At 33.9% G+C, this 24,422-nt stretch overlaps 1 protein-coding gene across 2 annotated transcripts; it reads right to left on the bottom strand.

Annotated features, from left to right (window-relative positions):
- Window positions 1-1,567: 1,567 nt before the first annotated feature.
- LATS1 (large tumor suppressor kinase 1) lies at window positions 1,568-24,075 on the bottom strand. Of its 2 annotated transcripts, none has more exons than XM_034419000.3 (8): window positions 23,255-24,075; window positions 19,009-19,474; window positions 17,297-17,447; window positions 14,479-15,962; window positions 11,695-12,277; window positions 8,255-8,437; window positions 7,746-7,852; window positions 1,568-5,386 (listed from the first exon to the last, which is right to left on the bottom strand). In XM_034419000.3, exons 2-8 carry the CDS (start codon window positions 19,357-19,359, stop codon window positions 4,880-4,882), a joined length of 3,366 nt encoding a protein of 1,121 aa, XP_034274891.1. In that variant the 5' UTR covers window positions 19,360-19,474; window positions 23,255-24,075; the 3' UTR covers window positions 1,568-4,879. The 2 variants fall into 2 exon arrangements, with proteins under 2 accessions (XP_034274891.1, XP_034274892.1); XM_034419001.3 differs by having other exon boundaries at window positions 14,479-15,959; window positions 23,255-24,071.
- Window positions 24,076-24,422: the final 347 nt, after the last annotated feature.

Raw genomic sequence — 24,422 nt, forward strand, 5'->3', positions numbered from 1 at the left:
GCATCTGTGGCAGAATAGTGATCTAATAAGAGTTGCATTTTATACAGGATTTCAGTAAGCATAAGCTGCAGACATAGACGGTCTTTTATATCAAAATATATTTGCTATTTAACCTATTTGCTTTATCAAAACAGTGGTCAAAAGGCTGTGCCCCAAAAGACCAAACCACTTTCATTTTTGTAGTCTCTGTTCTGAGGAGAAAATAGTTGTAACCTAAATCAGAAATACCTAAACAAAATCTGCATTTAAGAGCTTATGGTGGTCAATTAATAAGGGCACTATCAATTGTCTGTAATTTCTGCCTATATAACATTTGTTAAATAAAATATTTATGAAATTCTGGCACAACTCAACATTAAGAATATTAATGTAAGAGGAAGTGATAACTGGTACCATTATAGTTGGTTAGCCAGCAGCGGGTAGATTCATAGTAGAAATTGGGAGAGTCTCCTTTCTTTTCTTGCACTGAATTTAAGAAAATTCTTAAGAACATGTTCTTCACTGCAGACATATAGTGTGTCAGACCTACATAACAGTTACTTGAACCTATTAAATTTGTAACTGTTAACACTGTAAATACAAACTAAAGCAACTTCAGGATTGAAACAGGAAATTGAGATTCATATGAAAAAAAAAAGTCATCCTATTATGCCCTATCATGTCTGGCTGTAGTAAAGAATGAGAAGACTGCGAAATAAATGAATGACTTTTGGTGAGAGTGCTACCCTTCTTAGAGAAACATGTCAGGCTTTTATTTGTAGAATCCGAGCAGTTAAACGAAACAGCTATTTTTGAGATTGTAAACGGAATAAAAGCAAGATAAATCAAGGCAGTACAAAGAAAATAGGATCAAAATTCTTACCTTGCTGAGTTCAATTACAGTAGCTGAAAAGTCATTTAAGCAGCAATCATGACATTTTTACATATATGGTGAAGATAGAGGGGCAGACTGCTATTGTTTAATCTGTACTTATGTGCAAATCATATATGTATACTCTACAGAGATTATAAAGAACATTTCTATTAATACCAGAAATCTGTCTTTATCCAAAGTTTAGCTGTATCCAAATTTAGTTAACTTTTAGGAAAAAAAGATGAAAATTCCTTGATTGCAGATGAAGGAGCCAATATTGTTGAGGCCTGTTCATGTAAACGAGACCATGGTTTATTATGCCTAAATTTTGCCACTCAACTGCCAAAAAATAAATAAATAAAAATCTTAGGATTTTATTTTCAGTCTGAAGTATTTATATGCTATAATTTATATTTCTCTACAGAAATACTGTACTCGTTTATGGTAAATATGATCATAAAACTGCCAACTAAAACCATTTTTGAATGGAAACTCCATTAAAATTAAATCCGTTACTACACTATTCTATTTTTCTGAGATAATTGAGTTGTTTATATCACCTTGTGAATTTCCTCTAAATGTAATTAGAAAATATGAATGAGTCAGGCAATAATGAAAAAATAACATACCATGAAATTAATAGGAATTTTGTATTCCCCATTACAGAAAATCAAGCAATCATATTTTTCAACATTACAAATTATGTCAACTTAAGTCACTGAATTTAAACTTTATTATCCTAACGTATAGTACACTAAATAAAACTGATTTCAAAACATAAATATATCTGTACAACACTCCAGAAATTTAATCTACTATCAGGTATTACAAGCAGAAATTTGCAAAGTTGATGTATGTATACAGGATGTCAAGACACTACTTTTCTAAAAATAAAAATTTTATCAGCGGAGTATTTATAGTATAAAAAGCATACATAAAAATGCAATATAAAAGTTAATTTTGAACAGCACCTTTTAGAGCAAGGCACTCTATTTACTATTAGATTCAAATATGTTACAACAAATGTTTCATTTCAAAAAACATATATTGCAGAGAGAATTTAATAGTACTTTGGGATAACAGCAGTATCTATTATTCCACTCACATTGCATTTTCTAGAATCTAGATGTATCAACAATGTCCCAAGAACATATTTTCCATCACAGCTTTGCACACTGGAAATGCAGATTTGCTTTTAAGTTTCAAATTAACTTTAATTATATGTTCTACTGCTTCTGCTACAAATATGGTAGAATAGCTCCAGAAAAAGGGCCTGCTCTAAGATGGAATGTAAGAGAACAGTATGCCAATATTTACAGTACAATATAATAGAATATTTTATAAATACAGTGCTTATGTATATATGTAAAAAAGCAAAGCATTGACATTTTATGTTTAATTGAAGACATTTTATTCAAAACCAAAATGTGGAGCTATTATTTGTGTTTTGTTGAATTCAAATGCAAAAATGAATTTGGACATACTGAAAAACTGAAATGTGAAAAAAGCCAGAACAACTGAAATATATGCAAAGATAAATGTGGCAAGACACACTACAATATACCCTGGATTCATACTAGAGATAACTCTAAAACAAAGTGTAAGAAATCCTGCACGTGAGAAATCCTAGAAATACACAAAATGAATTGTCATAGGCAAGAATTGTGATGTCACAATTCATAGAGAATATTTGTTTTCCAAAACAATTTATAGATATGTTAGAATACAATAGTTTTTACATTCAGTGAAAAAGAATTATTCCAAAAAAGGTTTGCAATACATTAAATTCACATCAACATATTACATGAAGTTTTTCAGGATATGAATTTTAGCTGTCCTAATTTAACACTCCTTCATTGGGATGGGATGGCCTGTAAGGCAGAATTTTATTGTTATATGTTCCAAATCATTAGAATACATTAGAATACATGTATTTTTCAGCATACAAATACTAACAAGCTTAATTAAAACAATTAATGTAAAATACACAAACATTGTGCTATTACTCCTTAGCTGAAAATAGCAACATATCTCAAAGATCACTTTTCCTCAATTTCCAATGAAAATGAATGTGTCTTTGATGTTTATCTGTGTAGTTAAATATCTATCAATTTCAGTATAGTATATGCTTAACTTTTGATTGTATTCAATAAGTTAATCAATGAAAATTCTGTTTTCAAATTTACAAAGCAGTTTTCCAATAGCAGATTAGATTTATCTGGTTTTAACCAGATAAACCAGAAATATATTATATTTCATTGAAAGACAAATATAATAATAATTTGCCAGTTTAACTGGAAATCCTAAATATTAAACCATGGTCAATTCTCTTTATACTATGAATTATTTTACAAAGCAAACGAATCTCAAAAATTATAACTGTACACTGCATTGTCTGCACTCTGGCTCCATATATAGAACCTATTGTTTTGGTGGTAGCTTGGAGCAGGATTATGTGATTGTCTGCAGAATGGTGTGTGAATAGGAGGGCTGAGTATACTAATTGAAAAAAGGTACATAACGTGTTTATTATGCTCACTCATGTAAGAAGTACAAAGCTGAAGTGTGGATCAGAATTGAAGCAGTAGATATGTTGGAAAACATTTTTAGAAGATAGGCATTTTCCATTTGTCTAAACTCTACTGATGTTTTAATATATCTGCTCAAAAGAGAATCAAAGGTAAGTAACAGGCATTGCTGCAAAGGGACAAGTTGTACTTCTATTGCTGAAACTAAATGTGTTTGGCCTGAAAAACAGGCCAGATAAAAACTTATTGAGAAGTTACTTGTAAGCCACACTTCTTTTAAATGAAATAATAACCATAAATATAATAAACAATAAATAACTGGCTGGAAAAAAAGATTTATTTTCTAATTTTTTTTTAAAAAAAGACTCAGTACATACATATTTTAATGTATGACATTAGAAAGCACAAAATGTGCTTGGAGATTCTTCAGATACAGGAATACAGTACTAGCACAGGGAGCTTGAAATATTTACACAGTGCTATGCTATATATCTGTAGATAAAAAAGCAGAATATTTTAAAAAAGCAGAGTATTGCCAGTAGAAGGAAAAAAAGCTGCAATGGCAAAAGATGCAGCTTTTTTCTTTAATTTCAGGGTGTTGATTCAGAATAAAACAATGGTGTAAATTATATTTAATCCCTGTTAAGCATGGACCGGAATTATTCCAACCTAGTAACTTGGGAATACTAGGCCGTGTAAAATAGTTATTAAAACAGATTTTGCAATTAGATATCATGGGGGTTCAAACATTTTAAATTTTGTCAACATTTGCCGAATTGCAAAAAACTAAAATCAAAATTTTAACATTAATTTTGTGATAAACAGTTTCTGTTAGCTATCTAAAGCAGCTGACATTTTGAGTTGCTGCATAGGATCACCAATTACAATCTGTTATGCAAAGTCAAAATAATTATAATCTGATACAAATTTTGTTTATTGTAAGGATACAGACAGTTTGAAGTGCAATCTTTTTTATATATAATGAAGATACTATTTTCAATGGATTTAGTCATTTCATGAATGTTAGATTGCAGCCTTGTTCTACAGCCAGAGCTCATAATAACTAATGATCTTATACTTTGCTTTATATATATTGTATTTGATAATATGGCTAACTAGACAAAGTGTCTGTGAGTTTACTAAGAATTAGCTAATGCAAGACAGGCAATGACTGCAAAATTCTGGAAGAAAGTAATGGTTGTGGTTTATAAAAAAATAGGCATCTCATTTCCTAAAAGAAATCACTATATTCTGTTTACAAAAAGCTTAAATTTATAATTTATTTTTCCTAATATTATTATTTTCTATATTAAGCACTAACAATGATGGAATAAATTAAAGATGAAAAAGGGCTATTTATGAGAAAAAAATTAATGTGAAAAAAATGGGAATTAGCATTTTCCAATCCAAGAGGGTACAAAGTCAGCTTTCTAATAGTATCTCAGGTTTTTCCCCCCACATGATTTGAAAAATTCAGAAACACGGTTTATCTTCTCTGTTAAATGTAAACTAGATCACGATTTTGGACCTCTCTATTGGTCCTCTCATCATCTTCATCAGACTGCGATTCTAATCTACAAGAATTAGTGTATTCATATTCAATAGGCTTTGGATAGCTATATGGATACCCATTGTCATCAAAAAACCTTCGAAACGTGAATTCATAAAAAGCATGCTCAGGATGTTTACCGTTTTTATACCACCCATTAAGTGTGTCATTTACATTCCCTTCTTTATCTTCACTCCATAATTTATCTGGATCAATTGGATCAAAATTTGATGTATCAGTGGGATGTGTAATTTTAGGAATATAAAAAGCAGGTTGCTGCCGTAGGTCACTTGAAAAATCAATAGATTTAAAAAATGGGTGTGCTTTTATTTCATCCGCACCATTCTTGCCTAAGCGATCATCTGGTCCTCGGCAGAGCTTAATAATAAGATCTGATGCCTCTGGAGTTAGTTTTGCTTGCAGTGGTATGTGCAGTGATGTTTTCCAATTGATAACCTTTATTTAAACACAAAGTTAAAGTTTCAAATTAAACACACACTCGTACACATTTTTCTTCAGGAACTAACACATTCAAAAAACTAAAAGCAAATATTTCTGAACTACTACTGCCCTGTTCAGGGAGAGCCTAAAAACTTGCATCACAGCAAAGATTTATGCTGGGGCAGTTTGCATGGGGAGTCAAAAAGTCAAGATGGTGGTCCTGCCCCTTTTTTGTGTTGTGTTTGTGATGCATGTAAAAAAGGGGTGGGCCATTGATTGCATAATTGCCATCTTGGCTTTTTTGACTCCTCCTACAGATGACTCTGGATTAATACCTAGTGGAAGGCAAAATCTAAGTTAGTATGTGTAAATATTTTCATAGAAGAACAGGATTATTTTGTCACCTTTGAGGATCTGCTTTGCTTCATAATTAAATGTAAAATAAAAATATTTCAATTTTAGTGAACTCTGTATAATAGAAATCCATTATTATTAACTGTATACATTAAACATTTTTGTTCTATCTTCACTGTGTTTTAAAATTCTAATTCAGGCTTTCACTGAAAGACTGGAGCAAAATGATTTCTGGGGAAGAAATTGCAAACTGCAGAATGGAGCCAACATCTGTGATAGAATGAAAAGTAAGCAAGTAAACCAGCTCCAATTCCTCTCCAGACCAGGAGAGGACTTAAAATTGCCGACAAGTATTCCAGACAGTTGTTCCTCATGAGGAGTCTACAAGACAGCAGTCTATGTGAAACAAAGGAATAGACATCTTACTCAAACCACGTTTGGTGCTCAGGGACACTCGATTTACATTTCTTATCAGTATCAGAAATGGCTTCTTAACTGCCATAATACTTGTAAACTATGATTTTTATCTATTAGGAAACTTTGGATCCACAAATCTGAAAACACCAAGTGAGTTTAATTCAATTCTCACAGAAAGACATAAACAGCAAAAATTAGAACTTTTGATTTTGAAAATTACAAATTGACTAAGAATCCAAATGAATTTGAAATAAGATTTTTCAATAAATTGTAGGAGTCTTTCCTGTAGGAAAATGCTTCGTTTACAAAAAATATGGTAGGGTGGGACTTTGAAGATTGTACACTAGATAGAAGGAACAAAAAGTTAGAATTAAAGGAGAAGAGCACTCAAATTTAACTAACTAATATAGAATGAAATAAAATATTTTAGCACTGGAGATATTGAAGAATATTTTTGAACAATGGACCTAAAAGTCAATTTCAAGTGTACCTAGATGTTGTGGAAGAGGAACAAGTTTTACCTGACGGCTTTCAGACTGATTTGAAAGCGAATTTAAAAATGATAGGCTCCAAGAATGGAAAAAGATGCTATACTGGACATAAGAAAGAAATCATTTGATGTCTTAAAAAGGATGTACAATAACAAACTAAGATACTGAACTGGATAATTTTCCTATATTGGATTTGCAAAAGAGGCGTGCTATATTTTGAAGAATTTTGTGAGAAGGACCAAAGAAATTAAAAAGAAATAAAATTCTAGGACATTATTTGAAGGGATTACCTAAATATCAAGATAGTTAAAAATAAAAGGAAAGAATATAAAATTGATTTATTTAATAAAATGTTTTTTTTTTAATCTCTGATAATTCTTAATGCTGATCAGGTCTGAAATGACAAGACTTTAAGGATTCGTTTATAGGGAAGAGATGGAACATCAGAAGATGAGATTATTTCTTGTATTTTAAGAGAATGAAAATAAATTACTAAAATTGTGATGAATTGGGACATCTTTTCTTTTTCTTTACTATATTATTTTTATTTCTGTTCTATTTTTTCTACTTTTTCCTGCATTTTCTGTTGCTCTTTTTCTTTTCGTTTTTAGTTTGTATTAGTTTTAATTTTTCCAATAGTAATTTTTAATAAAATTACAATTAAAAAAGAAAAACTGGAGCAAACCATCACTACACTATTCTTCATTTTCTATGACTTCTATTTCAAAAAAGCGACAAAATACATAAAGAAATCAATAAAAACATGTCCTGCAGATGAAACAAGACAACCTACTAGTCTACTAGGAGGCCTTATAGTGAAAACATATTATCTCCTCTCTTTGATTAGGATTTCACATTTTTATATTAGAATAATTTCACAGTTCTATAAAAAGAAAACAAAGTAGGCTGGTAGCCCACTCTATTAAAATTTTGGGAAGAAATAGTATCAAACTACAATTTCTAGTTACAACTAAAATTGTGTATAAGCATTTTAAAATATAGGGAAAACATATTACATATACATTGCTCTAAGTTAAATGCAGACCAAAGCTTATCTGGTTTCTACACATTACTTATACACAGAGGCAACTGGTATTTTTTTCTCCAAATACCTTCATTTGCGTTTCCAATGGTGTTTGTGCTAAGAAGGGAGGTTGACCTACTAGCATTTCAAAAAGAATCACTCCAACACTCCACCAGTCACATAGCTGTGTATATCCTGAAGCAAAAGAAAACCCAGTAATTACACAGAACAATAGTAATTCTAAATTTATTTCTGATAAAGTACTAGTACAGTACAGTATTTCCCAAACATCTAGCACAAGGGTGTCAAACTGGCGGCCTGTGGGCCAGATGTGACGCGGTAAATTTGACACCCCTGATCTAGCACATCTGACTTTTAGGCCTTACAACTGCACTTGTTACATATTAATATATTATGTTTTGTTTCTTACAAATTAATTTAATTTATAATTTTTGTGCTCAGCATTATTAAGAGTTATTGGCAACAGACCTGCAGCATAGTTGAACTTCCTTGTAGTTAGATTGTTTTCAGGAGCAATTTTCAAAAACTACCCATCAATTTAGCAATCCCAGCTATAGGAAAAAAGGAAAGGTTTACCTGTCCGTAATAATACTTCTGGTGCAATGTAATTTGGTGTCCCAACAAGTGAATGTGCTAGACAGCGCTGATGTTGACGTGCTGCTCTACGTTCAAGAGGCTTTAGTCTATCTCCACATCTACAGCTTGCTGGATCTCCCCATTCATTACTGAAATCCATGCTGTCCTGACGGGGATGGTCACCTAACATGCAAAAGCCCAAACATTACTATTAAGTTTAACCTTCAGTTATCAATCAAGTTTCACAGAATCTATTTTAAAAAGTATGAGACTTTTTAAAAAAGTATCTAATTACAGTATAGCATCTCAATATATTACAGCACTTTGATTAAAAGCAAGTGGGGATTTATGAGGATTTTTACTTTGATAAACAATTATTGGGAGCTACCCAAGAAGAATATAATGAATTGGAAGAACTCTTGAATAAAATGTCATGTTGTGAGCATGCAGCCTCAATAATTAAAAATATTACAATTTATTATTTATCTGTACGAACATGCATAACTGACAACTGGATTTTGGCAGGGAGGATTTTCAGGCCCTGAATGGAAATCCATTGGAGACTCCCAGAGTCTCTCCCAACCCATACAATCACTTAACAACCACAACTAGGAGTTCCAGAATTGCAGTCAAATGAAGCAGTCATGTGATGTCTCACTTTTTTTAAAATTTGATATTTATTTATTTATTATATTTCTATACTGCCTTTCTCCCGTAGGACTCAGGGCGGTGTATAACCAAGAAGAATATAGACATAGCTTTCCGTAGCTCCGGGGGCAGTTCATTCCAAAGGGTTGGAGCCCTCACAGAGAAGGCCCTCCCCCTGGAAGTTCTCCGGAGACTCAGGGCGGCTTACAATGCGTTAAGCAATAGCCTTCATACTTTTGTATATTTATACAAAGTCAGCTTATTGCCCCCACAAACTGGGTCCTCAACACCTGCTTTGGTCAATGATTGAGATTCTGGGCTCAACTGTGGACATAAATTGAGGACTAGCTGTATACACTGTGAGCAGAACTGCTAAGTTTATAGTTAAGACAGCTCAGCTAATTATAATGAACAGACTGGATTATCACATAAAGGTGATATATTTATCTGAATGCTGATTCCCTGTATTTACCACATATATATTTTATTATTTTATTACGGTATTTTCTTTTATTTATTTTATCCTGAAATTAGATCCTGTATTTTACTTTTATTTTCTCTGATATGGTCATAAGTCTAATCAATTAATTAATTATTACAAAAAAGTTTTATCATTTAGCATATATTCTGACCTTAGTTCCTTTATGAAATGTTAATGATCAAGCAAAAAAAAAATATTATGGGCACAATTAGAAAATCACCCTTCTGATACTAGGAGATTGGATTTATTTTTTTTAGCAAAGCCTATTGTATTTTAGGCATTAAAGACTGCAAGGCATATATGGAAGTATGATGTTGGGATGTTAGTATGATGATCTGTATTTACATGATATACTTTGGGACAAGTCTGAAAATAGCTGATAATGGAGACCAGATATTTACCAATTATTGCCAATCAAAAACCGCCTGAATTATTTAAGTGGCATTTCAATTGCCTAACATTTCAAAATGGCAATATATTTAATTAAAACTTCAATTGAGTTTATCTATATTAATAGTATCTAAACTTTCCTAATTATTATAAGCACTAGAACATGCTTTGGATTATTCTAGCTGTCTTTTAATCAATTGAAAAATATTGTTGGTAGATAGCTGTTCTTTACAAGAACTATGGAATAAAAAAATTAAATATTAGCAAATCAATAGCTAATTTAAGATGATAGCTATAGAAAACTTTAAAGAACATTTTCTATCATTTTAAAGTGGTACAATTTTCTATTTATCAGTGAATGTTTAAAAAAGTGGCGACTGTTAGTTTCATTAGGTTATAAGAATAAAATGGGTAAAGGAACATTACTAATGTGATACTGTAGATTTTTGTTTTTCTTTTCTTTACATTAAAGCAATGTAAAAAAAAGAGGAGCAAAATAAGAAGAGAAATTGCCTCCTAGCAGAAACTTCCCATAAGTAGAAAGCCTCCTCCAATTCCCAGGCAATACTAGATTTTTAAAATTTATTAGGTATCATCTGGATTCTTTTTCTCTCACCTTAAGGTCAAAGAAAGAACTACCTAGCCAGGAAAAGGCAAAATTAATAATAATAATAATGACACAAGAGTATTTGTAACTGACTAAATAAAAGACATTCAACAATCCTTAAATTTCTATTCATAGTCTCCAACATAAACCTGGAAGTTTTCTCTTAATATACTTTAAAAATCCTTGTAATTTTCTTAATTCTAATTTTGACTTTTTGGAAGTTGAAGGCTCACAGGTTGTCAATGCCAGATTTAGTTAGCCTTTTCAAATTATTTTAATTCTATGATCTAGACACCAATCTAGACACCAATCTATGATCTAGACACCAATCTAGACACCAATCAGGTCAAGGGCTACCAGTTGTAAAATGGCAAGTAGATGGTAGGAAAAATTAAGAGTGTTTTCAGTTTCTTTTTCCTGATTTCTAGGGGTTGTCTGGATCTTTTTGCAATTCAGATCTGGTAGCCATGAGTGAGTGCCCAGTAGATGTAGAAATCACATCCTTATTTTTGAATAACCCTGGTTTTCTTCCGGACTTTTTTAATGTTCTGTATAACATAAAGAGACATTGAAAGACAAAATATGAGACTATATATCCTTTTCCACCTTTCTATTCCTTACTTTCAACAAAATAATTTCTCCATTAGATTTTGCAACTTTTAAAAACAGGAAAAGAAGTTCTCTATGTTTTCTTATGCAAACTTTCAGTATTTAAGAATTAAGTAGACAAAGTTATATAATTTATAATAGGAGAATAATTTTTAAGTTTCAAAAGATAGTTACTAATGTTTTAATTTTGATGGGAAAGAAACCCCCACCTGTACTATTATAATTCTAGTTATTGTTGGCAAAAAGCCTGAAATTAAATATATTCAAACATGCACTAAACTAGCTGATTTTCGGAAATTATAATGTTTTAAAATATGATCATACAAATACACAGTTTCTTTCTATTCTCAGTGTAATATTCTTTTGACTATTTTTGTATGAAGTTTGCAATGGTATGGTGGAAGTTAAGATGTCTTATTTACTAGTTTGTACTAAAGATATCTCATGTGATTTTTTAAAAAAGCAATATTCAATATGTTTTGAAAAAGGATTTTATCATGCTGCTGCTGCTCTGGAAGATTCTAATTCCAAATTCACTTACAAAGAGTTTCCTATGAATAACTACATTTATAATTACTTAACAGCATGTTATGATATCCAGCCAAATCATCTGGTAGAAAATATAATACAAACCAACATCTTGTTGTTCTGTGTGATAATAATCTAACACATAAAGACAATTTTGAGATAAACTGCTTGCCTTACCACTCTGATAGTATTTGGAATCGTGTGTCCACCGAAAGCCAGTACAAAGTCCAAAGTCTGTCAATTTGATATGGCCGTCACGATCAATCAAAATGTTATCAGGTTTTATGTCTCTATGAATGAAGCCCATCTTGTGAACACTTTCAACAGCACAGGTCAGTTCTGCTATGTAGAATCGAGCCATATTTTCGGGAAAGACTCCCATTCGAATTAATAAACTCATCATGTCTCCTCCTGGAATATAGTCCATTATAAAGTACAAATTGTCCTTATCTTGGAACGAATAGTACAGACGAACTACCCATTCATTATCAGCCTCTGCAAGAATATCCCGTTCAGCCTTAACATGAGCAACCTGGTTTCGAAGTAGTACATCCTTTTTTCGAAGTGTTTTTTTTGCATATAAGGCATTTGTATCTACCTTTCTGGCCAAACAGACTTCTCCAAATGCCCCAATTCCAAGAGTCTTAATTTTAACAAACATTGATTTATCCATTTTAGCTCTTTTGAGACGGATGTAGTTGGACTCCTTTTGGCAAAGCATTTTCCTCATTTGATCTTGGGCCTCTTGGGATAACCCAACCTATGCAACAAATGTAAAAAAAAAAAAAAAAAGATAGTGAAAAAAAAACAATTTAAGAAAAGTAAACCATATTGGTCCTTAGGGAATAATACTCCCATTTTATTATTTCAGTTTATTTTATTGCAACATATTAGGAAACAAAACACTTCAGAACAATATACAACAAAATGTTAAAATGAGATATTATAAACAATCATACACAAGAGCCATGCACAATAAGGCTCGAAATTCAAGGACAACTTTTTAGCATGAAATTCCATCAATGAAACTAGATAAACTAATTAGAAGATTCTATTATTCTTAAAAGTCACAAAGTGATGCTTTGACTGACATTCCAACAAATATTTTTACATTGTCAGTTAGGCCAGACATATACTATCTATTTACTAGAAAAATGCACTTAAATTCTTCCCATATGGTTTTCCAGCTTCTAGCTTTCATTCAAAAATCTTATTTTTAATTACATTTAACACAATCTTAAAATAAACATCTACATAAACAAATATCTGGCAGAATGAGTACAGTACTAAACAATTCAGCCACTTTGAACAATGTAAACTAAATAAAAAAGTGGATATGTATCGTTGTCCTTGTGCGACTGTAGAACATAAAAATAAATATGGTATACAATATTAGTGATCTAATATAAATACATTCAAGTACAGTGAAACAAAGCATGCTTAATTTAAATGCATGTAAGCATGCAGAGTCCCATAAGAAAGGATCCATGCTATTCTTTAAATAGAATACTTGTCTCCAAAATATTACTTGCCTACCCAGTAACGAAGGCTACAGATGTCAGGAAAGCTTCCAACACCTTAATAGTTTAAACCAGCTGTTAGTGAAAGTGAAAAGGAAAGAGACTAAGAATGAACATGTAGAAAGAACAAGAAATTTAACTAACTCAGACATCAGCTAGCTTCCTATTCATAAGGATGAAATTTACCAAAGAATTTTTGAAAATACTTAAAATGGCACTTCTACAGATGACATGAGAACTTCAAACCCAGCAGATATATAATATAAATAAAAAATAATTGAGGTTGAAATGAAATTCTAGTGCATTCAAAAAATAGAGGCAATTTCACTACATTTCCAACGTGTAAAAGGTAAGAATTTTGAAGCAGCTTATTTTTATTGGAAAATCAATTGTTAAATCTTTTTTAAAAATATCCAACAAGTCATTCTATATTATAACAAACAACACTAAACATACCCTTATTTATAGTGAAATCAAGCAAAATACCTTTTCTATTTAACTACCGAATATGTACAAGGTCCCACAAACTCCCAGTTTTATTAAACTTTATCTATAACTATATTATAGACTGTGCCTGTTCATAGCAGTTTTTATTTGAATCAGGACAACTTATGTGCACAGACAATTAGTTGCAAGTATCAGATTTGGGAAGCACTTTCTGGTGGTGCCAGGCCCATGGCAGTGCTTGGGTATTAAATCCTTAATCTTCCTGGCCCAGTTTTATCGAAGCAGCCAATTTCTGATGCACTTCTGTTCTATGTTCTCGGTGATGTCTAAATATGGTTATCTATCTCCCCATCCACACTCCCATAAACACTTTCTGTTATGAGCAATAAAATAAAAATGAAATGCATTTAGTGATTTGTTTTTTAATGGCTGATTTGTTTCTGCTTCCTGTTAGGCTGTTTTATGTTTACAATTTCTTGGACTATAATGCAATCAATCACACAGTCCTAAAGATATTTAAGAACTTAATCTGACTAACCTGAATAGGATTGCACTATAAAAATTGGTAAACTATTACCATTTTAGTAAAGGTAAAGGTTTCCCCTATCCAGTCATGTCGGACTCTAGGAGGCAATGCTCATCTTCATTTCTTAGCTGAGGGAGCCAGTATTGTCCATAGACATTTCCATGGTCATGTGGCCAGCATGACTATATGCCAAGGTTCACGGAATGCTTTTACCTTACCATCAAAGTAGTACCTATTTATCTACTCGCATTTGCATCCTTTTGGACTGCAGGAGCCGAGGCAACTAATGAGAGTTCACCCCATCACACAGCGCTCAGGTCTTGAACCTGAGCTGTCACCTTTCCAGTCTTTAACCTGCTATCACATCCTGAGCAATTACTGATTAGGTCTAAGGCAATGGTAATATTACAATTTCAAAGTATATTCCATGCAAATCAAAACTTAAATAGAAATAATTTTTAAAATTACCCTCATCATTTCATTTTCAAGCTGTTTCTTACGATGCAGTCGCTGTTGATGAGATTTGAGTATGTTTTCAACATGCTGCTCCATAAAGAATTTAAATGCTTGAGGAGAATAGCTTTGAATGCGGGATTCCCTCCGTTCTTCATCTCTTTTATTCTTCCTAACAGGAACAGGGGAAGTTGTTATTTGCTTCTTCTCTCTATCGATTGTCTCACTGTTCTCATTCTTTTCAGCATCCTCTTCTTTAGGAAACCCAGGCTGATCTTCTTTGCCAGGCTTTGTCATAGCTTCATATGGGGTTGCAGATAGATTTGGATGTAATAAATGCTTTGGATAAGGAGGGGGTGGCCCTTGATAATTTCCACCTTCTGCTGCAGGTGAAATGACTGGCACAATTGTACATGGTCCCTCAGAAAAGGACGTGGACTGGACCGTTTGCATTGGTTGAGAAATCCAAGAAGGGTGAGTAGGAGCTAAGGCAGTTTGCAGTTCTGGTTTCAATACACGCATACTTTTTACTGGCTGCTGTATAGGAGCTGGAGTAACGGCTGTAACTGTTGTAGCAGAAGATTGTGAATTCGCAGTATGGTTTTGTCTGTTTCCAACATGATTATTGAAAGAATTTGACCTTACTGGAATATTGGATTGCCATACTGGGATGTCATGTCCATTTCCAGAGGATGATTGTGACCAGGTTGTTGGAATTCCTGGAACATTTATGTTATATAATTCCATATTATGGCTGTTTCTATTTGGCACCATCATAGATTGAGAAATGTTCCCATTAGGATATGCTGAAAGGGGAGCAGGACCTCCTGTTTGCATCTGCAAAGGTGTAGGACTTTGTCGGCTTGTTGGAGATATTGGATAAGGAGGAGGTGGTTGGCGACTTGCTGAGTTACCAGGCACAATATTTTGATGAACAATATATTCAGCCTGACAATTGCCATTTTGTATTCCACTCCTTCCCGATGAAAAGCTAAATTTGCTATTAACTGAACTTTGCATGATTATTGGTTGTCTACCAACAGGAACCGAACTAATACCTCTTTGTCCCTGCACAGAAGGATTCATAGATGACGAATTCATAGTTTGGGGAGGATAACCATCCTGCCATGATCCTGGAGGCACTGGAGAAATGCGAGATATCATATATTCCATGTTCCCCGAATACCGTTTTGTTTGAGAATTTGCTTCCCAGGAAGGAGGTGGTGTTCCTCTGGGAGGGGGTGGTGGTGGAGTAACACTTCTGACTTGAGGTGGAGGTGGTGGGTTCACTCTTTGTCCATTACCAGGGTGAGCCTGAGCAAATGCAGCTATTCCAGATCCAGATAATGGTCTTCCTACTTCACCCTGAGAAATAGGGCTTTCTGAATGAAAAGTAAGGCCATCTCCCAGTGCAGAAGCATGTCTCTGGGGTACCAAAGATTCTTTAGAACCTTTCCAGCTTTGTCTACGGATAACTGACTGCTGTACTGTTCCTCCTGCTTTTTTAAAAAAGTAAAAAGACAATTTTTTTACTACTCATTTTAAAATTCTGGAATAGTTATTATATAAAAGATTGGAAGCAAGCATTTCTGACATAAAAACACACCAGAATGAACTGATATAAAAATAAGATGAGAAACAATTTAAATCAAATTTCATATGAATTTATTACAAAAAAGGATACAGACTAATTAACTTTTGAAACAATTAATCTAAGTGCATATAGGTAGTCCTTGACTGACAACCATTTGTTTAGTGCTGGTTTGAAATTACAACAGCACTGAAAAAAGTGACTTATGACCATTTTTACATTTACAATCGTTGCAGCATTCTCATCATGTGATCAAAATTTGGACACTTGGCAACTGGCTTGTGTTTATGATGGTTGTAGTGTCCTGAGGTCATGTGACCGCCTTTTGTGGCCTTCTGATAAGTAATATCAATGCTTGTCAGCATTGATTAAGCAAAATTAAGTTTCACTTAACTACCGTGTTACTAACTTAGTAACTACAGTGATTCAAATAACAGATGTAGCAAGAAAGATTGTAAAATGGGGCAAAATTCACTTAACAAGTGTCTTGGTTAACAAGAGAAATTTTGGGTTCAATTGTGGTCATAAGTCAAAGACTACCTGTACTCATATGACAATGTAAAGTCCCTGGACCCAGACATCCTGTGGTACTCCTAAATGATCTGGATAGAGGACTGTAACATTGACCCTAAATAGTTTTTGCAGTAAAAAAGCTCCAAAAGGATTCTGTTAATTGTCTTCCTCCTATTAATTCTTTGTGGCAAATTGGCCCTTTTCAAATTGCTTTTTTAAAAAATTCATTAGTACATTCAGATAAGCATGTTTTTGATACAGCTTGAATAAAGAAGTGCCTCTTTTCTCCTCTATTCTAGGTTCTTTTCCATAAGTATTTTTTAATTAGGAAAAGAAAACAACAGGCCTTACTTTTATGTTAATATATATGTGCCACTGGCCTTTAATTGTGGAGCTTGCCCACACAATATCTTTGGCAATCTTCTCACCTTTCTGCCTTTTTTCTACCTCTTTTACATAAATAATGAGAAACAGAGGTTAAATGAAGAGTAAAGAACAAGGCAGAGGCATGCCTTTATATCTTTATGCTACTGTATCCTGCTGGTGTTCACCCTTCAGTATACTATATTTGCCAATGACGTTGCAACTAAAAACTTCATTTTAACTACAAATGTTAAAAACACTGTTTATTTTTCAGTCAGTATCTCTTATTTCAAATTATTTCTCATCAGTTTTGAAAACATACAATTTCCATTTCTCCTTCCCAAGGGTATATATGGATGTGCATACCTGGGGGCTTGGGGCCAGCAGTAAGGGGTCTAGATGCAGCTGCTGCCATTTGTTCTCGACGAGAATCTTGATAACTCATTTTACTTATAAATTCAATGGCTGCTTCTATGCTGCGGCTATTGGTTTGTCTTAGAGCTTGCACAACCATATCCTATTGATGGGAAGAGTATACAAAAAACAATTTCCCAATAAGATACTTAATCATTCATAACAAAAAAATGTCAAAAACACTGTATTTAATATTAGATTGAAAATGTAAAGACTTAGTGCTATTATTCCTAACAATGCAATATTGATATAATCTGAGCATCAATGGCATTGGAAATGTGGTCATTACAAAACAAGATGACATTAGCATGCTGGGGTGAATTTCAAATTATACAGAAAAACATTTTTTTCTAAACTCCAAGATCAGGTGCTTTACTTCCACCTTGCACCCCCAAAAGCAAATCCTATTAACATATTTGAGACAGTTTTTCTCCACAATTTTTATTAAATGCCGATTAACAAACAATATCAGGTAACTACATTAACATAAATCCAAGAAGCAAATAAAAAAGATATAGAAAATACAAGAAAAAACTACTGCAATATGTATTCTACTACATGTGTTCTATTTCTATATCTATTTATAATGTAAATAAATGCTCCAGATGTAGAAATTTACTGTATATCTCAAGTGTACCATATTATAATATATTGTTATGGTATTTGCATAAAATCCATTCAAATTTGCTAAAACTGATTCCTACTTCTGATGTCTCATTATTTTAATTTTATGTGACAGGTTTTCTTCCATAATGTGGCAGTAGAAGAATCCTTGTTAATTCACATAAGTAACTTTAAAATAAGGACAGAATACAAATCTGTTCAGCTAATTGATCTCTGGGTGGTTTTCAATACTTTTTACCATGGTATCTTTCTGGATCAACAGAGAGGAGGAGGTGTTTTGCTGGTTTGCCTTTCTTTGTGGTCAATTCCAGCTGGCCATGATTGGGGTGGGGGGAGATCCTGCCTTTGACACTACTATATTAAGGAGTTGGAGCTTCCTCCCCCTCTATTCAACATCTATCCAAGACTGCTAGGTGAACTCATCTATCACCATGGAGTGAGATATCATCACTAATTGGGTACCATCGGTACACTGATGGTACCCAATTATACATCTCCACTGCTGTTGAATTAAGCAATGCTATGGACATCTTATTCGAGTGCATAGAAGATGTAAGGGTCTTGATGGGAAACAGTAGGCTTTACAGTAATTAAACTCTGGCAAGACTTGGGGTTTTGGTCCCATAGGTTCTAAGACTCTATCTTATTTGCTACTGGATGGAGGTCACACTACTCCAATCAGGCCCTGTGTGCAATCTGGAGATTTTTCTAAACTCACAACTCCTGTTCAAGGAGCAAGTAGCAGTAGTGGCTAGAAGGACTTTTGCTCAACTTTGTATTATGTGTCAGTTGCATTTATTCTTCAAGAAGGGTCTACTCAGAGTTTATTGTATGCCATCCAGTTACTTGCCTGTGAGATAGGCGTCTATATGAATATGACAAACAAGAAATGTAACTTGGGAGTAATAAGCAAATTCAAATAATGTGCACAGGAAGCAACAGAATCCTAATCAAAACACATTTTTTGAACGTACTTCCCCAATAAATCACAATATTTCTGCTATTACCAATTTAATATCCCACTAGGAATTATATTTTACCTCATCAAATCCAGCAGCTTGCAGATCTTGAAACATCTGACGATTAACTTCTGATGTTCCTCTGGTTGAAGAACTTGTTTCATTTGCAAAAGGAAGTAGAGAATTTCTAATTTCTTGCAAAGCTTTATGATAGGTAACAAACTTAGGGGGATTTCGACCTTGTCTGGGATCTTCAGTTGGTATTTTACCCATATTTTGTTCAACTTTTGCAGCATCCGAAGGCTTTGGTAAATTTCTAAGGCTCTCTCGTATTTCTTGTAACATCTGCCGACTGCTGCTAGTGTAATTACTGGCAGGAAATGTTTTAGGCCTCATTTGTCTATATCCCTCTGGTTTCTCGCTTCTCTTCATGAACTCGTATAACTTCTAACCAAGATTTTCAATATGCTTAATACTGTAATCAGTTGGATGGCAACCTCAAAACACAGTTGATCTTGATTCCAGTAGTACATACATCCATTCAAGTCTAAGAGAATAGAATAATAGTCATTCTAAATAAAATAATAAAACACTGTTACATTACTGGAAAATGTTTTATTCAACTCTTATTTTTATCACATTCTTATGAATATTTGGTATGAAAACAAATTTCCTTCTACTTAATATTTGGTGTTTACAATCTGAAGAAAATAACCCATTTTTACAATCCAAATCTAGAATAATAAAAGAATTGGTTATTAAGACTGTCTCCGAACTTATGATGACACCCTTCAGATACCCATCCAAATTCATTAGACACTTGCTTCTGTTGAAATATCATTTTAACCTTTCCATACCTGGTTAAAGATTCCCAAAAGAAGTCAGATCCATTTATGCATAGCTATTGATTGCTTTTAGCAAGCCAGGTCTCTTCTTGCAAGAAATTGGTTATGTTTAAGAAACTAGTTCTTGACTTCTCTGTTTTACACACTATTACTCAAACAAGAAAGTATTTATTTAATCCTTAAAAGTTATATAAATATTCAAATTAGAGGGATTGTCAATTTCAATATATGTTTGCTTTTGTTTGCTTGTTTCTTAAAATAGATAGCATAAAAATTAAACTTAAATAGCAAAGCATTAGTAATTGCAACTTATTTTATTACTGCGAGCATAGTAATTATATTGCATAAATTTTACTGCTACTTTGATTAATCACTTTAGAAAGCCAACAATCAGTTTCTCTGTTTCCATCCATCTCTATCCCTAACTACTAGCCAGCTGCAACAATTATATTAGAAAGCATTCTCCTTCTGATATAACTCTTTCATTTTAGTTCTGGGAGATAGTGCCAACAGCTAAAATGTTCCTTTCTAACCATCAGAATTTTGTAACAGTAAATACAGTTCAGTGCATTGTAATTTATTATTATTAAAGGTAAAGGTAAAGAGAGAAAAGAAAAAAGTTTTCATTCGTTTTCCAAAAGAGATGGGAAAAATATAATTCCTAAAAGAGTCATTCCATTACTTGAAAGAAATATAAGAGAAGGCCTTCACCATTACGCTTAGAGAGTAAGGACACTTTAATGATATATATAGTCTGTATGTATCTATCTACCTCTTATTCTCTTAAGAGAAAACGTTTTCAGTTTGTATTATTTTTAATAGTTTAAACAAATTTTATGATATTTTAACTGTTTGTTTTATTTATATTTTTAGTTTTCCTGCATGCTCTATGGACAGAAAGGGGAGATTTAGATCATAAAAATAAATAAGTACCAGTAAACCCCAATGTATCAAATCTACATTGCAGAAATTCCCATGAACTAATAGTTTAATTAAAAAACTCAGTGGAAGTTCTTAAAAGAGATAAGTTATGATTTAATATAATGGTCATGTTTCTGCCCATCCTCCATCAAAAATTGTAACAAAACTCTGGGGTGATTCAGAGGTCAATTCAGGTTTTAACTATAAGAGTATTTTTACCTTATCCAGGGGTGTCAAACTTGTGACGACACATCATCACATGATGTATCGCAACTTTCCCCTTTGCTAAAATTGGGGTGGCCACAGCCAGCACATGACGCATCCAGCCCATGGGCTATGAGTTTGACACCCCTGCCTTAATTGTATTGAAAACCAGGGTATAAAAAAACTGCTTTCTCAAAATGCAATCCTTAATATATCAAAAATTTTCTTGAATGCACCTTATCTTATTATAATGCAAAAACTTTAAGAGAAATAGTTTTATCTTAAATGGTTACATAAATAAATCAGATAAATTTCTAATGAAGATTATTTTGACCTCTTTTTGTTTCACAAAAACATACGTACCCTGTTTCCCCCAAAATAAGACATCCCCTGATAGTAAGCCCAATTGGGCTTTTCGAGTGCATGGCAATAAGGTTAAGCGCTTATTTAGGGGTTCAAAAAAATATAAGACAGGGTCTTATTTTTGGGGAAACACGGGTAGTATTTTAAAGTTCTTTTATTTTTAGCTGAAATTGGCTAAACTCTTATAGAAGATTACTAATTAAAAACATGAATAAAATGATAGAATGAAACAGGCAGAATATCAAATACCATCTAGTTCACATCTCAGATATCAGGTGTACTGAGGCCTTACTTTCTATTGCATCACATCTCTATAATTAAATTACTGTATTTTTAAGCTAAACCTCTGTACCATATATTGTAAATCTAAAAGCTGCTTAGCAAAACATGTTTTTCTCTATTTTATAAAAATAGGATGCTCAGCTGTTTCTTTTCCTTTGTTAATATATATTAATTTGTCTTCAGAGTGAACAAATAGTGGCTGGAATGAGTAGTAGTGGCAAGAAGGAAGACAGAATTTCTCCCTGGGTTTCAGCATGCAATCTCGCCACATATAAAGAGAGCAAATAGATAGGAAACAAGGAAGAAAGTCACATCTGCCTCCAAATTGGTAAGCAATATTGAATACAACTTAGTGCTTCCTACTCTGAATCATGCTGGAATTAGATAAACGATTCATACTGTGCCTATCCAAAGTTATTTGTGTATTATTTACCTGCACTGAAAATCACCCAGTCAGTTGGACTTTGGCAGCATTAAAATCAAAATGGTAATAATTCATCATCTACAGAATAGTTCAATCAACAATCCTATAAACATAATTTGGTAGAAAATCTCACATAATTTTATTCATTAATTTATTTATTCACATGATTTATATGGCTGCCTAACTCATATAATGATCATTTAATCTTCTGCAACCATATAGCTGATGAAGTGAACCATAAATATATTATTATGCATTAATCTGTTAGTTTTTTAAAACTATTTGTGCTCTCAGTCTATTTGTAGTTAATACAATGAGGCACTTATGAATAAATAAGCTGAAGACTGAATTGTTAAAAAGAAAATATGAAGCAATGACAAAAGTTGAAAAATTTATGTCAATGGAATATTATGAATCTGGAGAACAAAACTAATACTGTTAGTTTGCTTTTGCAAGAGTTGTTAAAACCTGTTCTAAAACAATCATTATGTCCTTTAAAGCTAGTATTCTTTAGACATATTTAAGTAGCCAGAAATAACATGAACTAAAGCAACTGAGGACCACGTTTTGTAAATGTTACTTTTATTCTCTTTTTAATAGGGCTGATATACCTGAATTCATTTCACTTCCCCTTTTCTTTCACATCTTTTTTCTATAGGGGATACAATGGTCTATTTTATTATAAAGACAAGAATTGAACCTTTATAATATTCAAAGAACATGCTATTAATTCTGGAATTTGGTAAAATTCATAACTAAACAAGCACCTCAGAAGCCTTATATAAACAATAAACACTTTTCGTGTTATCTTTACTACGCTAAGGACAACTATACAAAAAAAATTATAAAACTCTAAAATACAATTCACTGTAACTTAGAACATCAGATGATTCCCCTCCCCCAAATTGGGATATGCCTCCCATTGTTTAAAAACCAAATAAACCGCAATAAGCAAATAAAGAAAAACGGTGCACGTTTAAAAAGAAAAAGCTCCTTTAAAACCCTACAAGAGATGCGATTTAGGCTTAAGGGGCAGTGAGGGGAAGCATAAGACACGCAGAGGCCAGGCGCTCGACCTAAGTGGGGGGACCTTCAAACGAAGTAATCTTAGGCGACCCGAGCGATGGGCGGGTGGGAAACACAAAAGAGTCGGGACGATTCCCGTCAAAGCGGCGGAGTGTCATAAAACCTTAGGCCAAGGCGTGCCCCGTCTCCGAGGCCTTCCTCATTAACTAGCCACCAATTTTCCTTTCCCTGAGGCGGAGCCCAAGCAAACCCATCTACCCACCTGCCTGGCGGAAAGGCGGTGGTGACAGCGCCTCAAGCCCAGCAAACCGGAGGAAGATGACGACGACGACACGACGACGGGATTTCCCAGCGATAGTTACGCGGTTTAGCCTAAAACGTTCCGGCTCCCCTCCCCCCTCAATTTCTACCCCCCTTTTTTTTTTTTTTTTTTGAGGGGGGTTCAATTCCGGGCCGCCATTTTGTCGGTGGGTTTGTCGCCCAAGATTCCCGGATATAAAACCTTTTCCCGACTTCCTTTGCGTGTTCCGCCGGCTTCTTCTTTCTCCTCCTCCTCGTCCCCCCTCTCCACACCCCGCAGCCCGGAATGCGAGAACCCGGCAGCGCTTGGCGAGGGGATCTTTCACTCTCTCTCTCTCTCTCTTTCTTCTGGAGGACGCCGGCCCTTGCAGGCTTTTCTCTGCCCCCTTTGATGCGCTTCGTGGGAGAGGCGCGTCTGCACCGTCGGACCGAAAAGGGCTCCGGGAATAGCAATTTTAAGAAACCTTTGCCAAATGCGGAGAAAGGCTAGGATTGTACTTCGGCTCCATGCGATAAACTCGGCGTGTTACGGTCCTCCCGCATCGGTGCTGCGTCCCTAATCTCCTACTCTGGCTAATGAAACCTACCACGTCTCGGGACAATGCGCAGCGCGCGGTCCTAAAAAAAAAAAAAAAAAGATACGTCGAGGGGAAATTTATTTCCTTTCTTGTTGCTTTTCACCGAGTTGTAAAGTAGCTCTTTTAAAGATGGGACTGCTGGCGTGTATCCCGTTAGGGGAATAAGCGAAGAGGACCGGAGATTGGACGTTGCTTATGGGAGAGGTTGGCCGATTGTTACGTTGAAATGAGCCAAATTTACTGTTCGGCGGGCCAAGCATGGCTAGCTCCAAGATCCTTCCCTTTTTTAATCCTGGGGCATATTTATTTGTCCTTTGAATTTATCCCCAAGGTTTCAACAAGGAAATTACAATTTAGGTCCAGGCCACGTTTTTGTGTGTGTTCCTGCAGTATATTTTTAAGGAATCTTCCCCTCTTTAAGTACCTCTTTCACTCCTTAGAGCAGTGTTTCTCAACCTTGGTAGCTTGAAGATGGGTGGACTTCAACTCCCAGAATTCCCCCAGCCAGCGCTGCTGGCTGGGGGATTCTGGGAGTTGAAGTCCACCCATCTT

Source organism: Pantherophis guttatus, chromosome 1, assembly GCF_059756535.1.
Source record: "Pantherophis guttatus breed Tessera chromosome 1, ASM5975653v1, whole genome shotgun sequence".
In the NCBI taxonomy this organism is placed as follows: Eukaryota; Metazoa; Chordata; class Lepidosauria; order Squamata; family Colubridae; genus Pantherophis; species Pantherophis guttatus.